The sequence below is a fragment of the Scatophagus argus genome, chromosome 19, assembly GCF_020382885.2.
Source record: "Scatophagus argus isolate fScaArg1 chromosome 19, fScaArg1.pri, whole genome shotgun sequence".
Classification (NCBI taxonomy): domain Eukaryota; kingdom Metazoa; phylum Chordata; class Actinopteri; family Scatophagidae; genus Scatophagus; species Scatophagus argus.
This window is the reverse complement of record NC_058511.1, coordinates 8,369,007-8,391,292: the sequence shown is the minus strand read 5'-3', so window position 1 is coordinate 8,391,292 and position 22,286 is coordinate 8,369,007. Positions and strand designations below refer to the sequence as shown.

General features: G+C 41.6%; 1 protein-coding gene across 3 annotated transcripts in view; it reads left to right on the top strand.

Annotated features, from left to right (window-relative positions):
• akap12b (A kinase (PRKA) anchor protein 12b) overlaps positions 1–22,286 on the top strand; it is a 41,856-nt gene that overhangs the window by 9,683 nt on the left and 9,887 nt on the right. For 2 of the 3 annotated variants that reach the window (XM_046374136.1, XM_046374135.1), the window contains exon 3: positions 9,336–9,411. In XM_046374136.1, coding sequence (XP_046230092.1) covers positions 9,336–9,411 — 76 coding nt within the window. Of the gene's footprint in view, positions 1–9,335; positions 9,412–19,829; positions 20,004–22,286 lie in introns of those variants that run through there. The other variant, XM_046374137.1, reaches the window with a different exon arrangement.

The following is a 22,286-nucleotide window of genomic DNA, read 5'->3' as shown; positions in this document are numbered from 1 at the left end:
GGGGGGTCTCAGATGAAGGTGTTTTCTTCCTTTAAGTTAGAACCGAGCAGGCATGAGTCTTCATCGCAGGCTGGGAGTGTTGTGGTTTTTGCATGTTCAGAATTTAAAAAATGATGACTCCCTCTGTCTGTGCTGCCTCCTTACTGCGACAAGGAGCTCAAAATAACCTCTCTTACCTCAGTGGATTTGCACACCCATCTTGCCTGGACTTTCTCTGGCCCTTCATGATTAATTTTTTATCTTTGCATGCACACTTGCACTCTTTCTCTGTGAAAATCTGCCAGATTTTTCCCATTTAGTTTGGCATTATGTCTTGCATGCGCTGAAACAACATGGCTCTTTTACTGGTTTCCAGCTGCTCCTGTAAACCTCACAACGTGTTCGTGTGTAACCAAAACTTATGCTTCCAAATTTAAACCCCATGAGAATTTTCTGATCTGACACCCTTGTCAGAGAGACAAGACCCTTGATTTTACAATTGCAAATGCAGTCTAGAAGATGTTGACAAAGAATATTTGTTATTTCCAAGACCACAAGAGGTCACTCGTCAGGAAAACGTTGTAAGACTGCTGAAAACAGCCTTCTCTCTACACTGTTGGTTTTGAGCTTCACAGGCCTCCATACGGTATTTTATTTAGGGCTGTAAGAGGTAGGCTTTAAAAAAAATTGTTATTCATAGTTCTTCTCATTCCCTCCCTCAACATCTCCGTCACGAACTTGTTCACCTCTCTCTGTTGCTCTTTTTTTGCACATCCATTTTTCATCAGCTCTGGTCCTGATGCAGCATTAACTGCTTCACAGAGCACAGTGGAAGATGGCATGATGAGTGTGGTGTGTGTGTGTGTGTGTGTGTGTGTGTGAGTGAGTGGGTGTGTTTTGTCCTGGTGTTGCTGTGGAGGTGGGAGTCTGAGCATTTGAAGGACAAACAGTGAGTCATAGCTTCAGTGCAGCTGCTTTCTTGGTTAGTGCTCTCCTGTAGAGGACGGTGCAGTTGCTCTCGTCTCTACAGATGAAGGATCTGAGACTTACTGTATTGACCAAACGCATGGCTCGTAAATCACAGTCTTTGTCCAGAAACAGTAGAACCCAGTCAACCGAAAAACAGAGAGCAGAGGTGATGTACTTGGGTACTGTGCTTAGTACAATTTTGAGGTGTTTTATACCTACTCCACCATATTTCAGGAAAAATGCTGTACTTTTTATTCCTTTACATGTGTCTGAGAGTTATTGTTAGTATGCAGATTATCATTTCAAACAAGGATCACTGCTGTTTCGGGATAATTGGGAGCATACATTGATTACAGTGAGTCAGGTGGTCACTGCTTGCTTATGTGAAGCAAATGGACGTGTTGTTTTAAACTGCAAACAGCTGCTGACGGCTTCATTGAAACTAGACTACCTCCTCCGCGTATGCTGCAGTGCAGTGTTTCCCACCTTTAAACAGATTTAAATAATCAGCATGATTTACTGCGTCCTCAAAACACAAAAAAAAAACTTGTGCTTGTTTGTCATTAACTTTATTAGCAGTCGAAATCCCCTGTTCAACTGATGGATGACAACAAACATTAGGAAGTAGTCGACAGAATGATTGAGTAGAGGTAAAAACAACAAAATCAATTTGCACAAATAAATAATCTAAAACAGTAAAATATGATCTACCTTTTTTTTTTTAACAAGTAAATGAGAAGAAGAAGTTCCTGTGCTGTTAAGCAGGCAAATGAAAGTAATGTGATGAGGAGAACAACACTGAGGAGTTGATTGTGTTCTGCTAAGAAAACAGATTTCTATTTAGAGCTGATTCCTTTCACATGCCCCATTTTAACTGTGTTAAAATTGAATGGCACCCAGCGACATGTGAGAAAGACTTTGATAGGAAGACGTGAGAAGATTTCTCCAGAAATCCCTCATGTCTGCTAAATCTCTGCTTGTGTGCTTTAAAGCTGAACTAAGCAGTATTTGTATATTAACAATGGATCAAATGACAAATTATTGCCTCCTCTTTACTTACTGTATTTTGAATTTAATTTCTGGTAAGTTACAGATTTCAGCGTTAAGACACATCATGTGCGGCTTCTCAACCACAGGCTATTCAGAGTACATTGGAAACTGTTCTTCAGACTGTTTGGACAGCTCCAAGTTTAAGTGATGCATATGACCCTGAATGTTGCTTCTGTGCCAAAACTTAGATCAAACATATGGACATTAGCACGGCAGTAATCTGAGTAATTTGAGGCCTTGAGCTGCAAAAAATCCCCCCAAAAACAGTCTGGTTTAAGTGTCTCAGTAATTAAAGCCACGTTTATAGCGTCTGTATACATTCCAGACACCGTCTCTCACTATAGTCATCTTCTTTTCTCACGTATGACTGTGGAGCTCAGATGCTTATCGGGGCTCAGAGATATTTAGAGATTCATGACTGGAGGGTCAGCGATGGGCGGGGGGGGGGATTTGTTATTTCAACCCAGTTAGAGAGGCAGGCCTGTGGGGTCAAACACTGGCCAGTGTGGTCTGATCGTGATTGTGTCCTAGGGGGGTCTTTCCTGCAACCAGGCGGCTGTTGTTGTTGTTTGGCTCAGTTTGCTGTTCAAGTGTAGCAGCCGCACAGATGAAGGGATGGGGGTGATGAAAAGCAGACAAATTGTGGGAGGTATACAGAGACTTTGGGTTAAAGGTTAGTGATGCACTGATGTAGGTAGAGGAGGACAATCTAAAATGGCAGCTAACAGGTGTGTGACTGTTGTTTGGAGTCAGTTAGTCTGTTGGTTTGCATTTCTTTCACACACATACACACACACACATCTTAGTCCTCTAGCTTTTTTCACATTCTTCTTCGGTCATATTAATGTCTTTCAGTTTCTCTCGTCAGGCCACAGGCTGACATGTCATGCAAACAGACTGATGTGGTGGTGTAGAAGTAGGAAATATCAGAGAATATCGTATCTTTGCAAAACTACTTTCCAGTGGTGGTCTTGTGTGTATTTATTAGTTTTTGTGAAAACATAATATTTCATGCATGAAAAATTAAGTTTTCAAAAGCAAATTGCAGGTCAGGTTTTCGGGTCTTCGTGCAGCATTTGAACACAACTGCTGTGTGAAGTGTTTTATATAACTGAGACTGAGCACTTCAGTACATTGGCATAATGAAATATTTAAGGTGTGCAGCAAAAAGGCTCTAGGGATGGAAATGTCTGTTGGTGAAATATCTCAAAAACTGGTGGATGAATTTCAATGAAATTTGCCAGCCTTTGATCATAGTTCCCAGATGATGAAGACTAATGACTTTAGTGGACCCGCCTGACTTTTCTTCTGGCTCCACCGTGAGGTTGATGTTTTTGATTTTCAGTGAAATGTCTCAACACCTTTTGGATGAAATACTGCAATATTTTGCGCAAACATTCTTGTCCCTTTGGTTGTCATCAGGTCAAAAGTTGTCCATTCCTTTGCTTTATGACTAAGTACCTGCAAAACTAATGAAATCAACAATAACTTGCATTACATGCAAACATTAAACTAAGATGATAAACAAGTCTGGGTTGTCACTGTGAGCATTTTAGCATTACAGCCTCTCATAGCCACCAGCACTGCTGTGGACTGATGTTTTTTGTTTCAAGATTTTACTTTGTCAAAAACTTCAACTTGAATATCGTTTCTTTCAAATCTCAGATGTTTAGGTAGCTAATTCTCAATTAAGTCAACTCTGAAATCCTCAAATACAAAGTCTTATGTATCTATATCACAATTTACCTCCTTCTTTGCCTTCGGGCTCCATGTAGGGTTTGCCACAGCATATTATCATTGCTGGTCTCATTGGCAAGCCACACACACACACACACAGTGAGTAAGGGAGTTTTTCCATATACAACCTGGCTCTATGTGTTTGCAAGAGTTGACAGATTTATTGTAACAGGCGCATCACTTCCTGAAAGCCACCATAAATAAAATCACACAGTCAAGCCTGCTCTGTATATAAAACAGAAGTGAACAACTGGAATGAAAGAGGGAATGATGGAGGAGAAAAAAGAAAGAAAAGAGGAAGGCCTAATGTTCCATGTTGTGCAAATCTGTAATGCATCTGGATATGACTTGATGTCATTCAAATTTTGACATTTATTTTAAGTAGTATGATTTGATCGCAGACTTGCAATCTCCATGATAATTCTTATCCTTTGACTTGTTCAGTGTCTATTTCACTTTAAACTGCTCAGGACTGCACACACACACACACACACACACACACACACTCAGACAGCAGCAGCACAGGTACTCGCCGTCTGAGCACCTGAGCAGAGTTGAAGGACTGCAGAAAGAGTGAGAGTGCTCGTCGGGGGTCTTGTCAGGCTTTGATCTTTGGTATGTACTGAATGTAGGGGTCAGGGATAATAGACTGGTGGCTGGCAGGACTGAAGAGATGTTAGGGGAGGGGGAGGAAGGGAGGGAGACGTGAGAGTCACACAGCCCCTTGAAACCTCCTGTTAGACTCAGGTGAAATATTTATTGGCTCATTTTAATCTGCTTAGATTAGTTTACTGGTTTGAGTTTGATTAACCAGGATTGTTCCTAATGATGATGGTTATGTTGGTAAATGGAGAGGAGTTGAGTAGTGTCTGTATGGCTGATACGAAGCTGCAGGTAGCACCTGGTCAGCTTAGCTTAGCATAAAGACTGGAGACATCCACCTCGTAGCACAACATAATGCTCAGCAGTTAATCAGATCTCATTTGTTTATAGTCTGTGCAACAACTGAAATATGAACACATAGGAGGAGTTCTGCTAAGCTAAGCTAACCTCCTCCTGGCTGTAGCTTCATATTTATCATACAGACGTGCGAGCAGTATCGCTCATCTCATCTAACTGTTGCTAAGAACGTGAATTAGTACATTTCCCAAAACCCACTTTAAGTACTTTGAAAGACTCTAATCTATAGCTTATTTGCATTTTTTGGGGACAAAGAGGACTTTTTAATGATAAACTGCAAAGAATGATGTCTTCTTGTTGTAGAAAATACATCAATGGTGTGAAAAATCAGTGAAAAAACGTAGCCTTAAGCCTACTTATACACTCTTAATACTGATTTCCCAGGACATTCTTGCCTTCTTTTTCTCCTCAGTCTGGTTCTCTGTTTCTCATCTCCTCTCTGTTCCTATCTTCACATCTCTGCTTTCACCTCCTCCTCTCTCTCTCTCTCTCTCTCTCCTCCAACGGCATCATCCTCCTTTCGTCTGCTCCGAGACTCTGTCCACACCTCAGAGGTCAGGGGTTGTGAGGTTAACTGTCACAGACAAGCTACGACCCCACAGAGAGTCTTTAAGCCTGTTAACTCCTGCTGCCAGTTTCCCTATGCATGTGTATGTTCATTCGGCGAATAATTCTTACCTGATAGCGTTCTCTCTCTCAACTGTGACATTGATTCGCGGAAACGGATGAAATGCTGTTCTTTTTCCTTTTCTTTATGTTCGTGCATGGTTCAAGGGTCAGGAAATTTGGAAGCATTAAACTGTTTTTCCTCCTTGTGCATTTTCAGCAGCACCTCATATTCATTTTATACCAGCAATACAACGACCGCGTTGGTCAGCTGAAGTGAATTTATGACTCTTTCTGTGTCATCATTATTGTGCACCGTGTAATGAACACTTTTTTGTGGTGAGCTGGAAAATATTGGCCTACTGTATCCGATATCTGGGGATTCTCAAATATATTCAGTCAGATAACAGCTACACTCACCCACTATTCCAGAGTTAATTGACTACTTTTGTGTCACTTTCATATTACTGGTGTTTATTAATATTCAACCGGTTGGATTGTGAGCTCTGGTGGGCCGAGTGTTGCTTGCAGGCCAAAAGTTGACTGCCATTGAACTGGTCTGTTGAACCTCATATCTGAAGACCTTTAACCCCATCTTGACAATAAATCACAGCAGAGCTCCAAAGTAAAAGGTGTTTTAGAAGAAACCCAAATCCACTGCAGAGTATAAATTTAATTAAAATGTTTCTTGTAACCCACGGTTTTAGGGTCCTTTGAACTATTCTTGAAGCCCGTTTGATACATTGAGGCTTAACTGTTTTGTCTGAATGGATCAGATTTAAATAAAGGTCATAAAAGCCATTTCTGCAATACTGAGTTCAGCCTCTTCTCCCTGCCTTTTTTGAGACAAGAGACTTGGGTTTGAGATGCGATTTGCCAGCTGTGCCGTCCTCTTCTTTTCCATTAAACTCCTGCTCTCTCTCTGTGTTTAGTGTTAGGGATATAAATCTCCTCTGCTGGCCTTTGTGGAGTGATTTAGGAGGCAGCAGGTCGTCTCTCTCTTGGAGCCACTGAGTGGAGAGGTGTAGCCAAGAAGTAAATGACAAAGGCAGATAAGAGGAAATAAGAATCAAAGCCAGATTCATGAGAAAGGTGAAAGCAAAAGTCAAAATCTAATCTTTCCTCCAGTGATGCTCCTGAGATTGTACGCTTATCGTGGACAACCTGATGGGAAGAATTTAGCTATTGTTTACAAAGAGGGTTAACTAATTGGACTGCTGATGATTTTTTTTTATCACTGAAGGAGCACCGAAGACAACACTGATGCCCCTGTGTGACAGCAAGATTTGATCAGTCTGTTTAAATTCCTGAAGCCACTGACTACCCAGGTTTCAACTCAAACACAGAAGTGTTAGCATGTGCATGATTTAAACAAAACTTTAACTAAACTATTTTATTACTACCTTAGTCAAGACCAATATAGAAATGTCAGAATAAAGGTGGAGTCAGTAAAAGCACAACTCTGTCAACCAGCTACCCAATAAACCAGAGAGAAAACCAAATATTTTCCACACTGTTGTTTAGCATAACGGATGTTTTGTTTTGTGACCATTCCTATGTGTGCTTTTTGTAGCAGGTCTAAGTCTGTCTTAAGGTCTTTGTGGCAGACCATGTTGACCAAGCAGACATAAAAAAAATGCACAACTGGCAGTGAAACTTCAAAATATTCTGTCTGGGAAATGATAGGAATTCAGAGCAGCTCAGACGAGGCGGTAACTGTCAGTGTTTTGGGTCAGGTCAGCTCCAGTTCACTGGAATGATAAAGTGGCAGTTCTTTTAATACCAACATCGCCCTCATTCTCAACGGAATAGGAGATGAGTGTCTACATTACCCACAATGCAACTGGACTATCGGCAGGGACACTTTGGTCAGAGATTTGGGTGTGTTATCCTAGTATTGGCTAATGTAGCCGCTTGACTCAAGCAGACACGAGTAGCAGACTGCAGAAGTCTGGAAAGCTTATGTCGTTTTGCGACAAGTGACATCACTTTAGGCCTCTTCAAATAAACGGCTCTGAACGCAACGTAAACAAACTTTGATAAAATGGGACTCCAAAACTGACTCCAAAGTGTTACATATCCCAGACGTGTATGTTGCATTTTAAACGATTTCATCCAATCAGCCCTAAACAACCTGAGAAAAGGCGACGCAACCTTTCCACATGTACAAGCACTTCTGTGTGTGTACAGGTGCATAGTCTCACAATCTGTCCACATTTTTTAAAATCAATTTCTACACTCACCGTCTACAGTATCAGCATATGGATATATCCCCTTACAGATAAAACAAAGCAAAGAAAAAGAAAAACGTGGAAAAGTCACAGTAGGGCACACTCTGGTGCTGTCACTGAAAGTTGGCAGTGGACGTGCAGATATGGACATCTGATATGGACATAATTCCAAGGGATCCTGAGTTGGGTTTCCTGGTGTATGTTATGATTTTCATCTTCATCCAAAGCAGTGGCTGCCATTGTTGGAGGTATTTGTCCTGAGTCTTACACTTGCTGTGGTAAGATCATTGCAGCAGCATTTTTGATGCACAGGAATGGCTTTTTGATGGGGTGGGTGGAGGGGGCATGTGGGGTAATTTAGGGACAAAGGTGCTGGAAGGGTGACCATTTGCGAGGCGGGTGTGTGTGTGTGTGTGTGTGCGCTAAAATAAGAGGTCAGAGTCAGGTGTTGGGGGATGTGGAATTTTGAAGGAGAGGGCAAGATATGCTCAGAATGCCAGTCATGAGATACTAGGTTAGGGCGGGGTCACTGCAGGTCTGGAGGTCAGCTGATGGCTCGTACACCAAATCTGATCTGACTGAAATGGCCGAGCCATCCTCCTTTGTGTGAAAATGTTTGAACCAATGTGATTTTATGTGTGTAAGTTGAAGGCTTCAAATATTCAATAATGATTTTGTCTGGTTTCAGATATATTTAGAATTTCTTCAGCAAATCTTTACTGGATTGTAGAAGTTAAATAGAAGTTGCAATTGTTTCCCATACTAAATGCCTCATGTAGTAAATTCAGTAGTTTCTGAAGCCTCTAATCTGTTCTCTCTTTTGTCTGAATGATTGAACCCATACACCTTTACTCTCAGAGTTGGCTTTTGTTGTATTCCTCTCAAAAAGTAACAAACGCCTCCACCTGATGATTAGTCCTCCCTCCCCTTCCTCAAACCTGCTCTGACTTTCTTTTTCTCATCTTTTAGTACGTCCCTAAAAACTGTCCGAAACAGAGCGTCTCCTCTGTTGGTGTCATTTTTCAGGGCTTTCCTGGAGGACTTTGAGCTGGTGGGAATAGAGCCTGAGTTGTCCATTAGTTAGATTAGCAGCTCTGTGGGGAGGCTCTGGTTCCTTCTCCCCTGGCCGGGACAGACAAAGCTCTGATCTGCCTGCCATTGTACAGCAGTCAGTCAGAGGTGGTTGCTGCCAGACAAAAAACAAACCGAAAAACCTCTGTCAGGACCAAGATCCACTGATAAGGTGCTGTGAGCCAGGCTGTGTGTTGTTTACTTGTAACACACTTGTATGTCCATATTGGAAAAAACAGTAGAAACTTGTACTTTTTTTATCTTCAATTTCATTGTTATTCTTACAATACATGTTTGCTCCTGTTCTGATATTTGTATATTTTGTTGTAGGCTCTCTGCGTAGCTCCTGGTCAGCAGTTCAGTTTGCCAACTTGCCCGATATTTGACCTTTGTGAGCTGATGTGAATTTACCATTTTTGGTCCTCGTCATGACGTTTATGTCTTCTAACGATCAGTTTTACCACTTGCTAATAAAACTGTTTAAGGGTGTGTCCTAGCAGCTTACAACCCATTTAAGGATCTAATAGCATCCTGGATGAGATGAAGGCCTTTATTTGGTCGTTCACTTTATCTGAAAACTGTTATAAAGTGTATGTATGGTGGTGAGTAGCAGTGCTTTTTAGAGAAGGCTGCCATTTTGGAAAATGCCTTTGCTTTCTTCAGTGTTAACAGATGAATAGATTGGTGCCACAGGAGATGTGTCAAACTCTCTTCTTCCTGTCTCTTTTTCAGGCCTTGCAGAAAAATGGACAAATCTCCAGCTTGACCAGTTTGAACGGACACTCAGAGGACGACACGCTTGCAGAGGGTATGTGTATATATGTGTGTGTGTGTCTTTCCCGTCAACACTGTTTATTTGTAGTGTGTGGCTTTGGCTGATGCTCCTGTGGTCGGTGGGGTAAGTAGTGGAGATGTTTGTGTGTGTTTGTGTCTGGGATTTTCTACTGTTTCTTCAGCAGTGGCAGAAGGTAAGCTTGTTTGTGTGGGGTCAGTTTTCTGTGTGTGTGTGTCTGTGTGTGTGTGTGTGTATGTATTTCTGCTTGCAGTTGTCTTCATGGCTCTGCAAGATCTACTTGATCCTTAACTAATCCCTTTGTCAACACATAAGGGACACCTACGTGGACTTTTCACATAGCAGCCCTGCACATCCACATACCCAACATACTCTTTCTCTCTTTTTTCCTCACGGTTCCTTAACCCATCAAGTGATTGCATGTAAATATTCAATCACATAGTTGCAACCATGTTGTTAATTTGTACTTGGTCTTGATGTAATGCTGCCTTTCAGGAGAGGTACAATATATTGAGCTCAGATCACATCTCTGCTTGTGAGGGGTTGCAGAAATATCACTTTACATTTATCAAAACATTAGAGAAGTGCCAGTTTTTGTAAAAATGTTTCTCTCTGAACCTCCCACAGCCATTGCACAGGGCTGGAAAAACTCATATTTTCATCGTTGAAGCTAATGAACACAGAAGTATGCCTCATTTGTCTCGTTGTTTAATGGACTAGTTATAACATTATTCTCATAAAGTGGAAATATTTAGAGAACTGCCTGTGGTTGTGTGGAACATACTCTGAGGAGACGATGAACATTTTTATTCCGAAATAATAATTAACTAGTAATAAACTGGGCAAAACTGATTTGTGTCCCTTATATTAACTTGTGCAGCAACCTGCTCCGTCCATCTCCTGTAGAGCCCGCCTATCTCCAAAGCTACTTTTGTTTATTTTCTTTGCCATTTCTGTCGTGTCTCCCTCAGTCTGGGAGGGCTGCAGGGGCCTGTAAGCCCTCCCTAAATATTTAGCAGGCCGTGACCCAGGACCCGCACAGAGCAACTCACGCACTTCATAATATGTTATGAGCTTGGGGGATGGCGTAACTCTATACTACTTAAAACACAGAGATATGTCACATACCACTCTGTCAAATAACCTATTTAATAAGCTATTTAATGAAGCGATTCTGTCCGTTTATAGAGTAACCCAATACCCTCTTCAGAGCAGAGATACAGAGTGTATGAGTCGATGTGGCACATAGACTAATGGAGAGTAATTTGGTTGTTGAAATTATTGCTTCTGTGGGCATGTACTGTAAGTTAATTAGTAACATGAAAAGTTATAGAGCAGAAAAGAGGGGTGCAGCATTTTTACTTTCTCCGGAATGCTTGGATCTGGTGCACTTATGCATACACAAATAGAAGCTGTGGACCATTTGCTTTCATGTAGACAAAGCCAAATAATCAAAACTGCTTGATATGATAGAGATGGACACTGCATGCATGTTATCAGGCCAAATTAGCATGCAATATTCTTAATATGTGAGCAAGTCGGCAAGTGATTTTTCTCCAATTGTTGAAAACGACTGTCCAAATGGACCAGTGGACGTTTGCAAATTAAAAGCAAAAAATACAGAACAACGAGACCCAGTGATATACTGTATTTACACCCAACCCGAACAGACCCAAATGGAGGAGACTGCCAACACTTTTGAACACTGGCAGCTGTGGTCAAGGAGATAAGCAATGAATGTAAACTTTGTGCACTTCACAGACTTCACACTCTTCTTCTCACCTCAAGCAAAGATATTTTTCTTCTCAGATGATAGTGCTACATCTGCTCAGATCCATTGGATAAACACATATAGGATCCTATCTGTCCTCACAGAACCTGGTTCTCTCATTAGCAGCACTAAAAACGGGAGAGAAACAGCGAAAACAAGTGATCTTGTGAAAGAGCCTCAAGGCCACAGATTAAAGCAGTGCAGGGGGAGTGAAAGGAAGGGAGATACACAGTGGGAGAAGAAGAGAGAAGACAAGGGATTAGAAGGTATGGAGGGGTTTCACATCCCAACACTTCTCTACCTCTTGTGCAGCCTGATAAAGGCAGCAGTGCATTGTGGGAGACAGGAAGCGCAGTGGAATCTCTCTGATAACAGCAAAAACAAAACAAAACAAAAAAAAAACAACAAAAGACAGGCTGCAGATCAAAAGACTGACACAAGCGTGCAAACACACACGCATCCATAATCTCTTTCTGTCAGGTATAACAATATTTATAGTGTGAAGACCAGCCCGTTGGTGACACGCAACACCCCAAACACATCACACACTAAACTGAATAGCACAACAGCATGATAGTCACGTTTAAAGTATTATTGCAACTTAGAATGAGGTGCTAACTCTTCAAAAAGGAAAACTGTTGGCCATGTACCCGTTTCTGATGAAGCTTACTACTTACTTACTACTAAAACAGTCTCCACAGCGGACTTTATGGGCATTTTTAGTGGGAAAGCCAGTTAGTCTAGTAAGCAAAGAGCAGAAATATATGTTGCAGTAAAAATAATTTACTCTATCAACTGTCACGGAATGTTTTATTAAATTAGTGAAAGTATTTATTTAAGATGGTATCGAGGTATGAGGATGGAGTGGAGTCACATTTTCCAGCGGGTCTGTCAGTAGTCGACGGCTTTGTGAATACAAACACTGAATCTGCTGGTTCATACAAGGTGACCGTGCCTTGCACATGGGATGTGGCAATCTTATTTTGGCTACTGAGAAATCGTGAAGAAGTAGGAAGCAGTGCAGAAGTAGCTGAATCCAGGCTCATTGTTGTTTATGTTTGTTGCAACTTGATATAGTATAGTTTTTTGAATAGGAAATGTGTGGTTTTTGTTTCTTTCCTTGTCTGCTAAGACTTAAGGAGCACCTCAGTTTTGTAGAAAACAGAGATAGTAAACTGGCTCAAATACTATTTGAAAATCATTCTTAAAGTTTGTTTTAACCTTCTTTGGTTGCCAGATGGGCTGAGAAAGCCCAGGCAGGACGGCTGCAGAGTTTAGGAATGCAGAGTATATTAGACAGAAAGGAACAGAATAAATATTACATGGAAGTCAGGTTTTGAGGGGAATGCTCAAAGATGTTTCTTTGCTCAAGAGAAAAGACGGGTAAGCAAAGAGCAAGAGCCAGGAGGAGTTAGAGAAGGTAAGGATCTGTGAATGATGCAGCCACCTATTGCATCACTTCATAACAAAGGGCATCAGTGCTACAAATTTAATCAAAATGAGACCATCATCGCATCAGTTTCTGTTAGAATAAAAAACAGTCTCACTAAGTAGATTTCGTTTTGTGTATAGCAACGAATAGTGCATTATTAAAGTGAGCATGTTGATGTTTTCTTAGGTTAATCTCATAATAAGCATAAAAAGGCTTGCTGAGTTCTCTGTGCACACATACATACAAGCCTGCATGTGTACATGGGTTTTAGGGGTGTGGGCGCACGGGGTGCATTGGGAGCCCAAAGACTGACATCATAGCTGATGTAATTCACTGGCCAAAACGCTGACGGCCCCTCCCAGATGGCTCACAGGCTCTAAAGGAGGACGAGATCTAAGCAGGAGAGAAGGCTGACTGTGTTCGTGTGTTCATTGCAGTTTGTATTTATTTGTAGGGAGCATCATTTTTATGTCCAATACTGCATTCTGTTTGTTTCATTCTGCTCAGATGGGTGCAGTTCATCTCATTATATCAATTCAGCGAATTAATTTAGTAAAGTATATATACAAATCTGTGTCACATACTGTAAGCTGTCAGTCCAGAAGAAGAAGAAGAAGAAGAGCAGAGCATTTAAGTTTGAAACAGTCAGTCTCTATGTCACAGAATCTCTTCGGGTTTTACGTCACTGGACATTTAATCACATTAACTAATCATGAAAGCAAGTAATAGTTACAGTTTGATTTTGTACAGTATGACAAGTTGACCTACACACTGTGGCAGTCCGAGTATGTCAGTCAAAAAGTAAGAGATTCTTTTAAAACCCAGCTGGTTCTGTGTTTGTCGTGAATTGTCAGAAACAGTTCACTACACAACATTTCATTTTTTGTTTGCAGGTGTTAACTTTCACGAGGTGAATGTATTACAGTCTGTGCATACTGTAGGGGTGTGTGTGTGTGTGTATCCATGATTTAATTCCAGGATGAACTTACTCAGGCTTGGCTCGGGGGACATGCGTAGTGGTGTTGCCAAAACGTTCCATCATGCCTGTGGAAAGGACCTCTCCCTTCACTTAAGCTCTGTCTGATCTCTGCCAAAGACTTCACGTCGTGCAGTCGTCATAACACAATCCAGATCGCTCCTTTTGGATTTCCGCCCGTATTCCTATCGCATTCCAGCTGACAATACCCATTACGGGGAACATTTTCTATTAAGATGTTTCATGTGTGCGTCTTTTTCTGCTGCACTCCCATTGCTGGGAGGAATTCTTTTTGTGTTGGGTTTGCACTGCATCTTTGCATATGCTGATCCATCAGCTTGCTGCGAGACATCACGATGATTCTCCTCCTCAGAGAAAGGAAGTGATCCCAGAGGAAGGAATTTGAGAGGGAGAGTTTTAGATGAGAGTGCTTAAAAGGCCCTCAGCCCGTCAAGATTCATCATTGTCCAGCCGGTAGTTCAATTATGTTCCTCTGTGCGGCATGTTTTATTTAGTAATTTGTTATAAAGTGAGTGCTTTAAGGATACACTTCAGGGCAGTAGAGGATAGGAAAGGTCTGTAAGCTGCTATTTGCCAAATGCTGTCAAATGATCATACACAAGACATGTTTTCCCATCTCAACAATCTTTTGGGCATTTAAATATAGTTTCAGTAAAATCTGACACTGCATGATCAGCAATCATCAGATCAGCTGACAGCTGATCAGGCTGTTCAAAAATCTCTCAGCTGACTGCACCCACCCAAACACTGATGGCCAGTGCATCATCAAAATTATGAAGCTGCAGTTCATTCGCAGGAGAACATGTGTCAGAAATATCAACCTCAAGACGTCCCAAGATACAGAGATTTTCAAACTCATTGGGATTCATCCTCTGGGGACCACAAATGTCACTAAGAATGTCTACGCTGATGACCCTAACAGTCTTTGAGTAAAGTAGTCTGGGCAGAATTACAGTGACTTATCTCATCTGAAGTAACTTGAAGTAGCATTTTCATAACACTTAAACTTAACATGACTTCCACGTAAAGTGATCACAGTCTACCAGTGTGTCCAAAATGCTCAAAATCCAAATTAAAAGGTTAACAGTTTGAATTGAGTGTGTCTATGGAAGTATTAAAAGGAGTGCCCCACATGCACAGGGCCTGAAATTACAGTAATAAGGTCAAACTCATAGTAGACTCCCACCAGCGCTTCTCAGAGCCCCAGGACCCCCTCGTCTCCGCAGGCGCTTCTCTCTCATCTTTCCCGGCATCAGGGAACCTAATCTCCCTCCTCAACCTCTAACCTCCCCCAGGCACATGGAGGATTGAGAGAATGGACCAGGAATGTGACTGACCCCTCCTTCTCCTCTTTTATTAGCTTTGTGGACACTGTTACAGTGTAGTCGATATCGATATGCTGTTATAAGTCATTTTACCTTGCAAATGGTGTTAAAATCTTCTTTAAATAAGAGCCAAGAATGTGTCAGCAAGGTGAGGTTTTTCACTTGTCTCCAATGCAAGAATCAAGTGTAATTTTCTTAGGTCGGGAAACTTGATACTTCGACGATCTGCCTTGTTCCACCTTGTCTTAAGTTACCGAGATTTGTTTCTACAAAAGTCCCCAAGCAAGCAAGCTAAATTGTTGTGGAAACAAGCTGAATTACCCACTGTGTTGGCTGTTTCAAGAATAATTAGGTTTAAACAGTCAGTTGAGATTGAATGACTTGTTAAGTATGAGGATTTTTTGAGTATAGATCAAACACAAGTGAGTTGATTTCAGCCAGATACTAATGTTAAGCAGAGCATCATGAGACTGAGGTTAAGGAAGATGGGTAAGCAGCCAGGAAGAAGACGGAGGATATTGGAGCAGGAACTGTGAAGAACATTTTGGGCAAGTTCTCAAGCGACGCAGCTGGTTAGGGAGAGACCCTTCTTTTTAGGCTTAGAGACAAGATGAGACAGTTTTTGGGTTGAATCGGGTCCTAGCAAGGCAACAACGCCTACCTTCGAATACGCACAATCATCAGGAACACACATACACATCAAAGATCAGACCCTTGTTGAGCCGGCAAAGTTGACAAGCTGACAAGTTCTCATTCATCTTTTTACTGTTAAACTCATTTGTAAATGTGGACCATTTCCAAGGCCTTTTCAGGCACCAGAAGGGGCTCCTTTAGATCTCCACTTGGGCATTTTTACAATTCAGTCTATACTGGAAGACAAGATGGTGCATAACAACAACTTGCTGGTGCAGATATTTCAGGAATGCAAACATAACAGATGGCAAAGCCTGGCTAAACATACCCCTTCTGAAGAAATGCAGCGCTTCACCCAAATTTAAAAGCAGTGTTGCTGTCCGAAGGAGGAACAGTAACAGAAGCACACATGCTTGATCTCAAATATAATTGTTTCCAGTTGCATACAAAATAATATTGACTTCATAGAACTAACACCTTCTCTCTCTCAATGCTGAAAGCTGTAAACATGATCCTCCATTGTTTTAGCAAAAATTAACAAAAGATGGTCAGAAAATACTCAAACCCGAGACGTCACAAACTACAGTATGGATCTCACCACGTAATGTATAGATTGTAATCTCGGCAAGAGAAGAAAGGTTGTTGGAGAGGCTGTCCAGAGTACAGAATGAAATGTAACTCGAGGAAACAGCCAAAAGGAAAAGGAAAGAGTGATGTCAAGAAATGACTGTTTCCTGTCCGACATTCTTATCCATCCCTCCGGCCCACACGCAAACAGGAGGAGGGGTGGGTGGGATATGAGGGTGAGAGGATTCACAGGGGAAAGTGGAAGAGGAGCAGATGGATTAAAGAGGGCTGGGTTGTGGATTTCAGGGGATAAAAAAAAGATGGTGTGAAAGGAGCCAAATAGAATTTAAAGATGGAGAAGAAAGGAAAGGTATTGAATGAAAATTCTCTCTGATCTCGGGCTGTTTCACACACTCAGGGCCCTCGTTTCCCTTTCCTCCAATTATTTCAACATCATCCTATCCAGTTCTTGGAAGAGTGGGAGGCGTTTTCTCCTGCGCTGTCCAATGATGTCATTCACTTCTTTACAGGCAACAAAAAGCCCCTCCACCCAGCACCCCAACCCCCAACCCCAGCCCGGCCATTCAAGACCCCTCCTCAAACATTCCTGAACTCCGGCACGTTTTCTGATTTATCAAGATATGTGGAGCGTCAGACTCGCCCCTGTGTTGTCCTGACTTAACTGCACTTTAAATGCATAATATACTGCCAGTTATTTACTCTTGTGACAGCAGCCAATTAAATTAGTTTTTATCCAGTCTATCTTACTGAAGGAAGATAAGGAGAACAGATATTAAAATTGGATCACGGACATACTGTCCATCTTATCCCACTCTTGTGACAGCATCATATATTACTTCTGTGTCAGCTAGTTTTAGCCACTTAATTGAAGCTCTAGGATGTGTACAGTGAGTGTTTTTCTATGGCTGCGGTATTCCATCAAAAGATGTGCTGGTATTCCAAATGTCTTGTGCATAATTAATACACTTTTCCAAAGTTCAACCTGACATATTTGGGATGCATGGAAACCCTGGGATTTTCACTTAAACCTGGAGCTTTTAAAGGTGCAGTCAGCAATTCTAATCCAATATGCTTTTTAGTCAAATTGAGAGAATATGTTCTCAAGATCCTCTAGCTGTCTGTTCGATGAAAAAAGTTCTGGTGTTCAAACACAATCCTGGATCTGTAAATGGGAAACAAAGCAAAACGCTCAGACTGGGCCACACAACATCATTCCTGCCTTCCTTAGTATGGGGGGAACCAGTTACACTCTGACCTCTGGTTCTTCCTCTGCTTCTGCCAGCCATTTTCCCTCTACCGCATCCTCACCCACAAGGAACGGAGCTACACCATGACAATAATGAAATGTGTATAGTGTTGAAGATATTACATTGCCAACCTGCTATAAAAACATTTGTTTGTGTAAATTATTGAGGCAAACTTACCCTCAGGCACTGTAGGTTAGTCAAAAGTAAACAAACAAACAAACAAGGCCTAACTCTTAGTAGGAAAAATAGACTAAACATAGACTAAATAAACTACCATATGCTACATAAAGTACAATAGAGTACAAAGAAAACAGGTCGACCAGATTGACTGTGTGTATAAAACAAGAGATTAAAAGCTACAGTGTAAACAGTTGTAAATGGATAGCTACCCAGAAATGAGTTATAAAGTGCAGGTTAATTGTGTAAAACGTTTAAGTTAAGGTGCATAGTGGAATAAATGTCCTCAGATTGTTACGCCTGATGTGACTCAGGCACAGACTGTGGCTGGGATCGTGACCCCTGAACACCCAGAGATGTGTTGTAGAGTCTGACTGCGTGCCTTGTCCTGTAACTCCTCTATTATTTCCCACAACGCTCAGTGTAAGCCTGAAGCTGGACCCATGTTAGCATTTCTCAGGATGTATGGAAGGCCAGGAATGTGACTGATGTGAATGAGTCATATGAAGGAAGTTGGGAGGGAAAAGGAAGATGTGGGCCCATCCAACAGAGTAACTCTCATCAAACTCTAAATTCCCTTTAGCCTGACTCACTGACCACTCAGCATAATGCACAGAACTGTCGTGGTAGTCATTGTGTGTTATCGTACAGATAGTTAAATACCTACCAAATGAGTCACTGAAAATAACAGAAAGCCTCACTGGTGTGTCACGATGAATTTGGATGTTTTAATGACATACTCATAGGATTTCACTCTTAAGCTGTGGCTGCCTGATAAAAAACAACTTTGATTAAATTATATACTCAGACTAAAAACATGTAAGTCGGACTCAATAAGAACAGTCTTCTCTGTCCTCTTCTAACTTCCTCCTGAAAATATTATATCTTATTAGATTTGCCACTGTCCTTACTCTCACCCCCCAACTCTGTTTTTCTCACTCACTCTGATAAAAACGGTCCATTCATGAGCATAGATCTTGGTATTCACAGCTCTTTCAATTCCATGGAGGTGAAGAAACTCACAGGAAGTGGTGTGAGATAAAGACAAAATAAGGTGATTTGTTTCACTCCTTTTTCAGTCTGATTCAAAGAAACAAAGTTGCTAAGAAATTGAGAAAATGTCAATTTTAAGAGCTTCAGGAAAAACTGGAAGAAAAGCATAAAAAATAGCGAACATGCTGATGATTTTCCTTTTTTTTTGCAAAATCACTACTTCAGTAATGTTGCACATGGACACGTATCTTGATCATTGCTGCAAGTCTCGTTGCCAATAAATTCCCCACAGTGTGCATACTATGCCCACATTTAAAAGCATGTGCGCACACACACACACATTTAGGTGCGGGTGGGCTCTCAGACGCTACTTGATTGCCGCTGTTATCACCCATTTGGGAGCCTTCTAGATGGAATTCACACATTCCTGTGGGACAATGCTGAAGTGTGACAGATCTGATTATGTTGGTATTTACCTGAGGATTTATCTGCATTCCTCCTACTCTCTCACCCCCCCTAGACAAAAGCTGAATTAAATGTGTCTGTATTGGAGTAATTGAGAGGGGCCTATTAACATTCACAGGGGGGCAGGCAGCAACTCGATGGAACCGCCGTTCATGGTTTGGGTTTTAGGTCCCTGGTATGAACTTTGCCTCAAACGGGGATCTGTTTGGCACTGCAAAGAGGGCTATTTACCACATTTGCTTCACAAAATGCCAACAAAATGCTGAAATAAATCACTAATTTTGAAAAAGGTGAAAAATGGTGGGATTCTCTCTGGTTTCCTTCAATCAACATTCCTCTACATGACCAGTGCTGCGAGATAGGGGAGAGAAGGTGGGGTGGGTGTTTGATACTGTTTTTCAGTTGTGTCCCTAAAGAAACCTTGTGTATGACTGTGTGTAACAGAGTGCCCAGGGTTTAGAGTTTAAACATGTACAATAAATATAGTGTTTTTGGAGAGACGGGCAACACATTCTTTCTTTAAAGATCCCATGATGAACTCCAGTTATCCCGGTTCGATGGTGAAGTCTGAGGGAGGGTTAGTGGATAAGGAGGAGGGGGAAGAGGTGGAGGTGGAGGAGAGGGGGGCTCATTCACAACAGCTGAAGAAAGGAGGGGGTGGTGGTGGGAGGAAGAGGGAGGCAGGGGTGGTCCTAACATGACATGTGTGTCAGCCTGTTGAAATGTGTGTGGAGCCCTATTTTCTGTTCATACTGGCTGAGAAGCGCTATACGAGAGAGAGCCACGGCTTCTGCCCTCAGAGTTCACTGGTTAAGGCAAAGCACTGAGTGTGCAGAGAAGAGACAGCAAGCAACAGAAAGACCAAATAGACAATTTTTTTAATCATCTGAATTTTTTTGGTATCATTGTATTTTTGTTATTCTTTGGAGAAAGGATTTTTTGGACTTTATACCAATGCTTGGAACAATAACTCTAACAGGTAAGAACAACAGTTCAGTGGTTCTCATTTATTACATTTTAAAGAATTTTAAACAACAAAAGTTCTCTTTAAGTTTGCAGAAAATCTGCGGCTGCTTTACCACGAAGTATCAGTATAGTTTGTTCAGTTGAAGCATGTTTGGAAATATAATATAGCAATACTTGTTAGCCTTTAGTCATTTGTTTAGGATATGTCTGAACCCAAAGCAGTAGTTTCTGCCAACATGAATGAGTAGAGCACAAGGCATTGTTGTCCTGAGGGTGTGGTTAGTTAGCATTGTGGGTTGTAGATCTCCCGGCACGGGTGAGTGATTTCACTTGGAAGTGGCTTTGCCTTGGCCACTGCAGAGCCTCATCCAGTAGAAAGTAAATTAATATCGTAGTATAAATATGCTGTAGTAAACACTGTAGTATTTCTGTTGAATTAACTTAATTTTGAGCTGGTGTATAATTAAGGGGTCGTTCTTGTGCATCACGAGTGGCTTTACAGAGTTTGTGTGCAAATCCCACAAACCTCTTCTTCTTTTACAGTACCCTTGCCTTTAAAACCTGTTTATCTACTGTTTAAGTACCATTCACAGTGCTGTAACTACTGTCTCTGGCCAAAGCCAACTGCTGATTGAAGCATACATGTTATACTCCTGCCAAACTTCTTGGTGGGAAAAGAATTTCACACTGACAGCTGCCAGATAGAAATATATGATATATTTTCAAAGTCTGCTTTGAAAGCTCACGTCACCGTCCGAGACAGCTCCCTGTGTCCCATCATGTGAAGTGTTTCATTAGATTAGAGTGGGATCCTAATTCCCAGGGGGGTTATTCAGTTTAGCCGCAGAAGGCAGGCAGGGAGGAGAAAGGGGTGTATGGAATTAATTACATGCCAAGGCCAATTCTTCATCAGGTTTTATAACTGAGACTGATAGTTCACATGGAGCAGGTCTGAAATGTTTTGCTTTGCGGTGATGTCTAAATTTGGTTTCTGCACTTAAGTGGAACATTGCAACATTATTGAACAGTTTTCTATGTTTTGCTTTGGGTCAACTCAACATGCAGACACATCAGATTTTGACTTGATGTTAATGAGATAGGGGAAAGGCAAATAGTGTAACAGTGGGTGTCGTTGGTGCTGTAGGATCCCTGGAGCCTCTGAGACACTTTGACCACATCTCCGATACAGAGAGGGGGTGCTAGACGGGGTCTGTTGGGGGAGGGCGTGGAGTGTTTCCTTGCCCTCTTTTTAACTGACTTCTTTTGTTTAGAGCGCTTGTGCTCCAGACAATTAATTACAACAAGGATTTACATATATTTGGCAAAGTTTGTAAATAGTGTCTAGAGAGAATAGCTGCTATTCAGCTTTCCATCTGCCCCCCCTCAACCCCTTCATCAACACACAAACCCATACTAGTGCTGAAGCAGCCACAACAGAAACATTATCTGATCTCGCTGGAGACTGGAGTAGATTTACGTCAATTGTTTTTTGGCTGCGGTGATGATATTTAATACAAGAGCATCGCCTTACCACATGCCCTCTCACACTTGCACATAAACAAAGGCTGCCTGCAGTGGAGAGAAGCATTTCAACTATGAATGCCTGAGTCTATGATATGTAACACCCTCTAAAGTGAGTTAGGGCTTCATCCCCCGGGGCATCTCCCCCCTCCCTCCCCAGCCCCGTGCCTTCATCTCTTTACTGTCCCCTCCTTGCCCCCTGTAGCCTTACCCCTCACACTCACATTCTTTCTGGTACAGTCGTTATGCAAAACACCCTCCATCCTCCATCACATATTTACCCATCCTCCTCCCCCCTCTAAATTGAATTCAATCTAAGGATGTTAGTGATGTTAACAGTTATGTGACTGTTAAAAAAAAAGGTTTGGCCAGAAAACAAAGATCAAAAAGACCAGAGAGATGCCAGTAGTCTGTTAAATCAACATGACTCCTGTTTTATTATAGATGTAGACACACATGGTCTCCTCTGGCTCACTAACAGTCTGACCCCTCCTACACACACACACACACAGATGTCTTCATTCAAAAACTACACCGGAAATTCATTGAAAACAGCTTTGAGGAACTGGTCTAATTATTATTATGTACACTAACGAGGATTTGGTATTCAGGCATAACTAACTTAAATTTGTAATCGGGTTTCATATTAACTGAACTCACACTGAATTGGCTTTTGCTTGATGTTTGTGGTTCTTCTGGTCTTGACTCGCTTACTTAACGGCTGTGTGATTGGACAAGTACCCTGTAAATTACACCTAAGTGAGAGAGAGCCCAC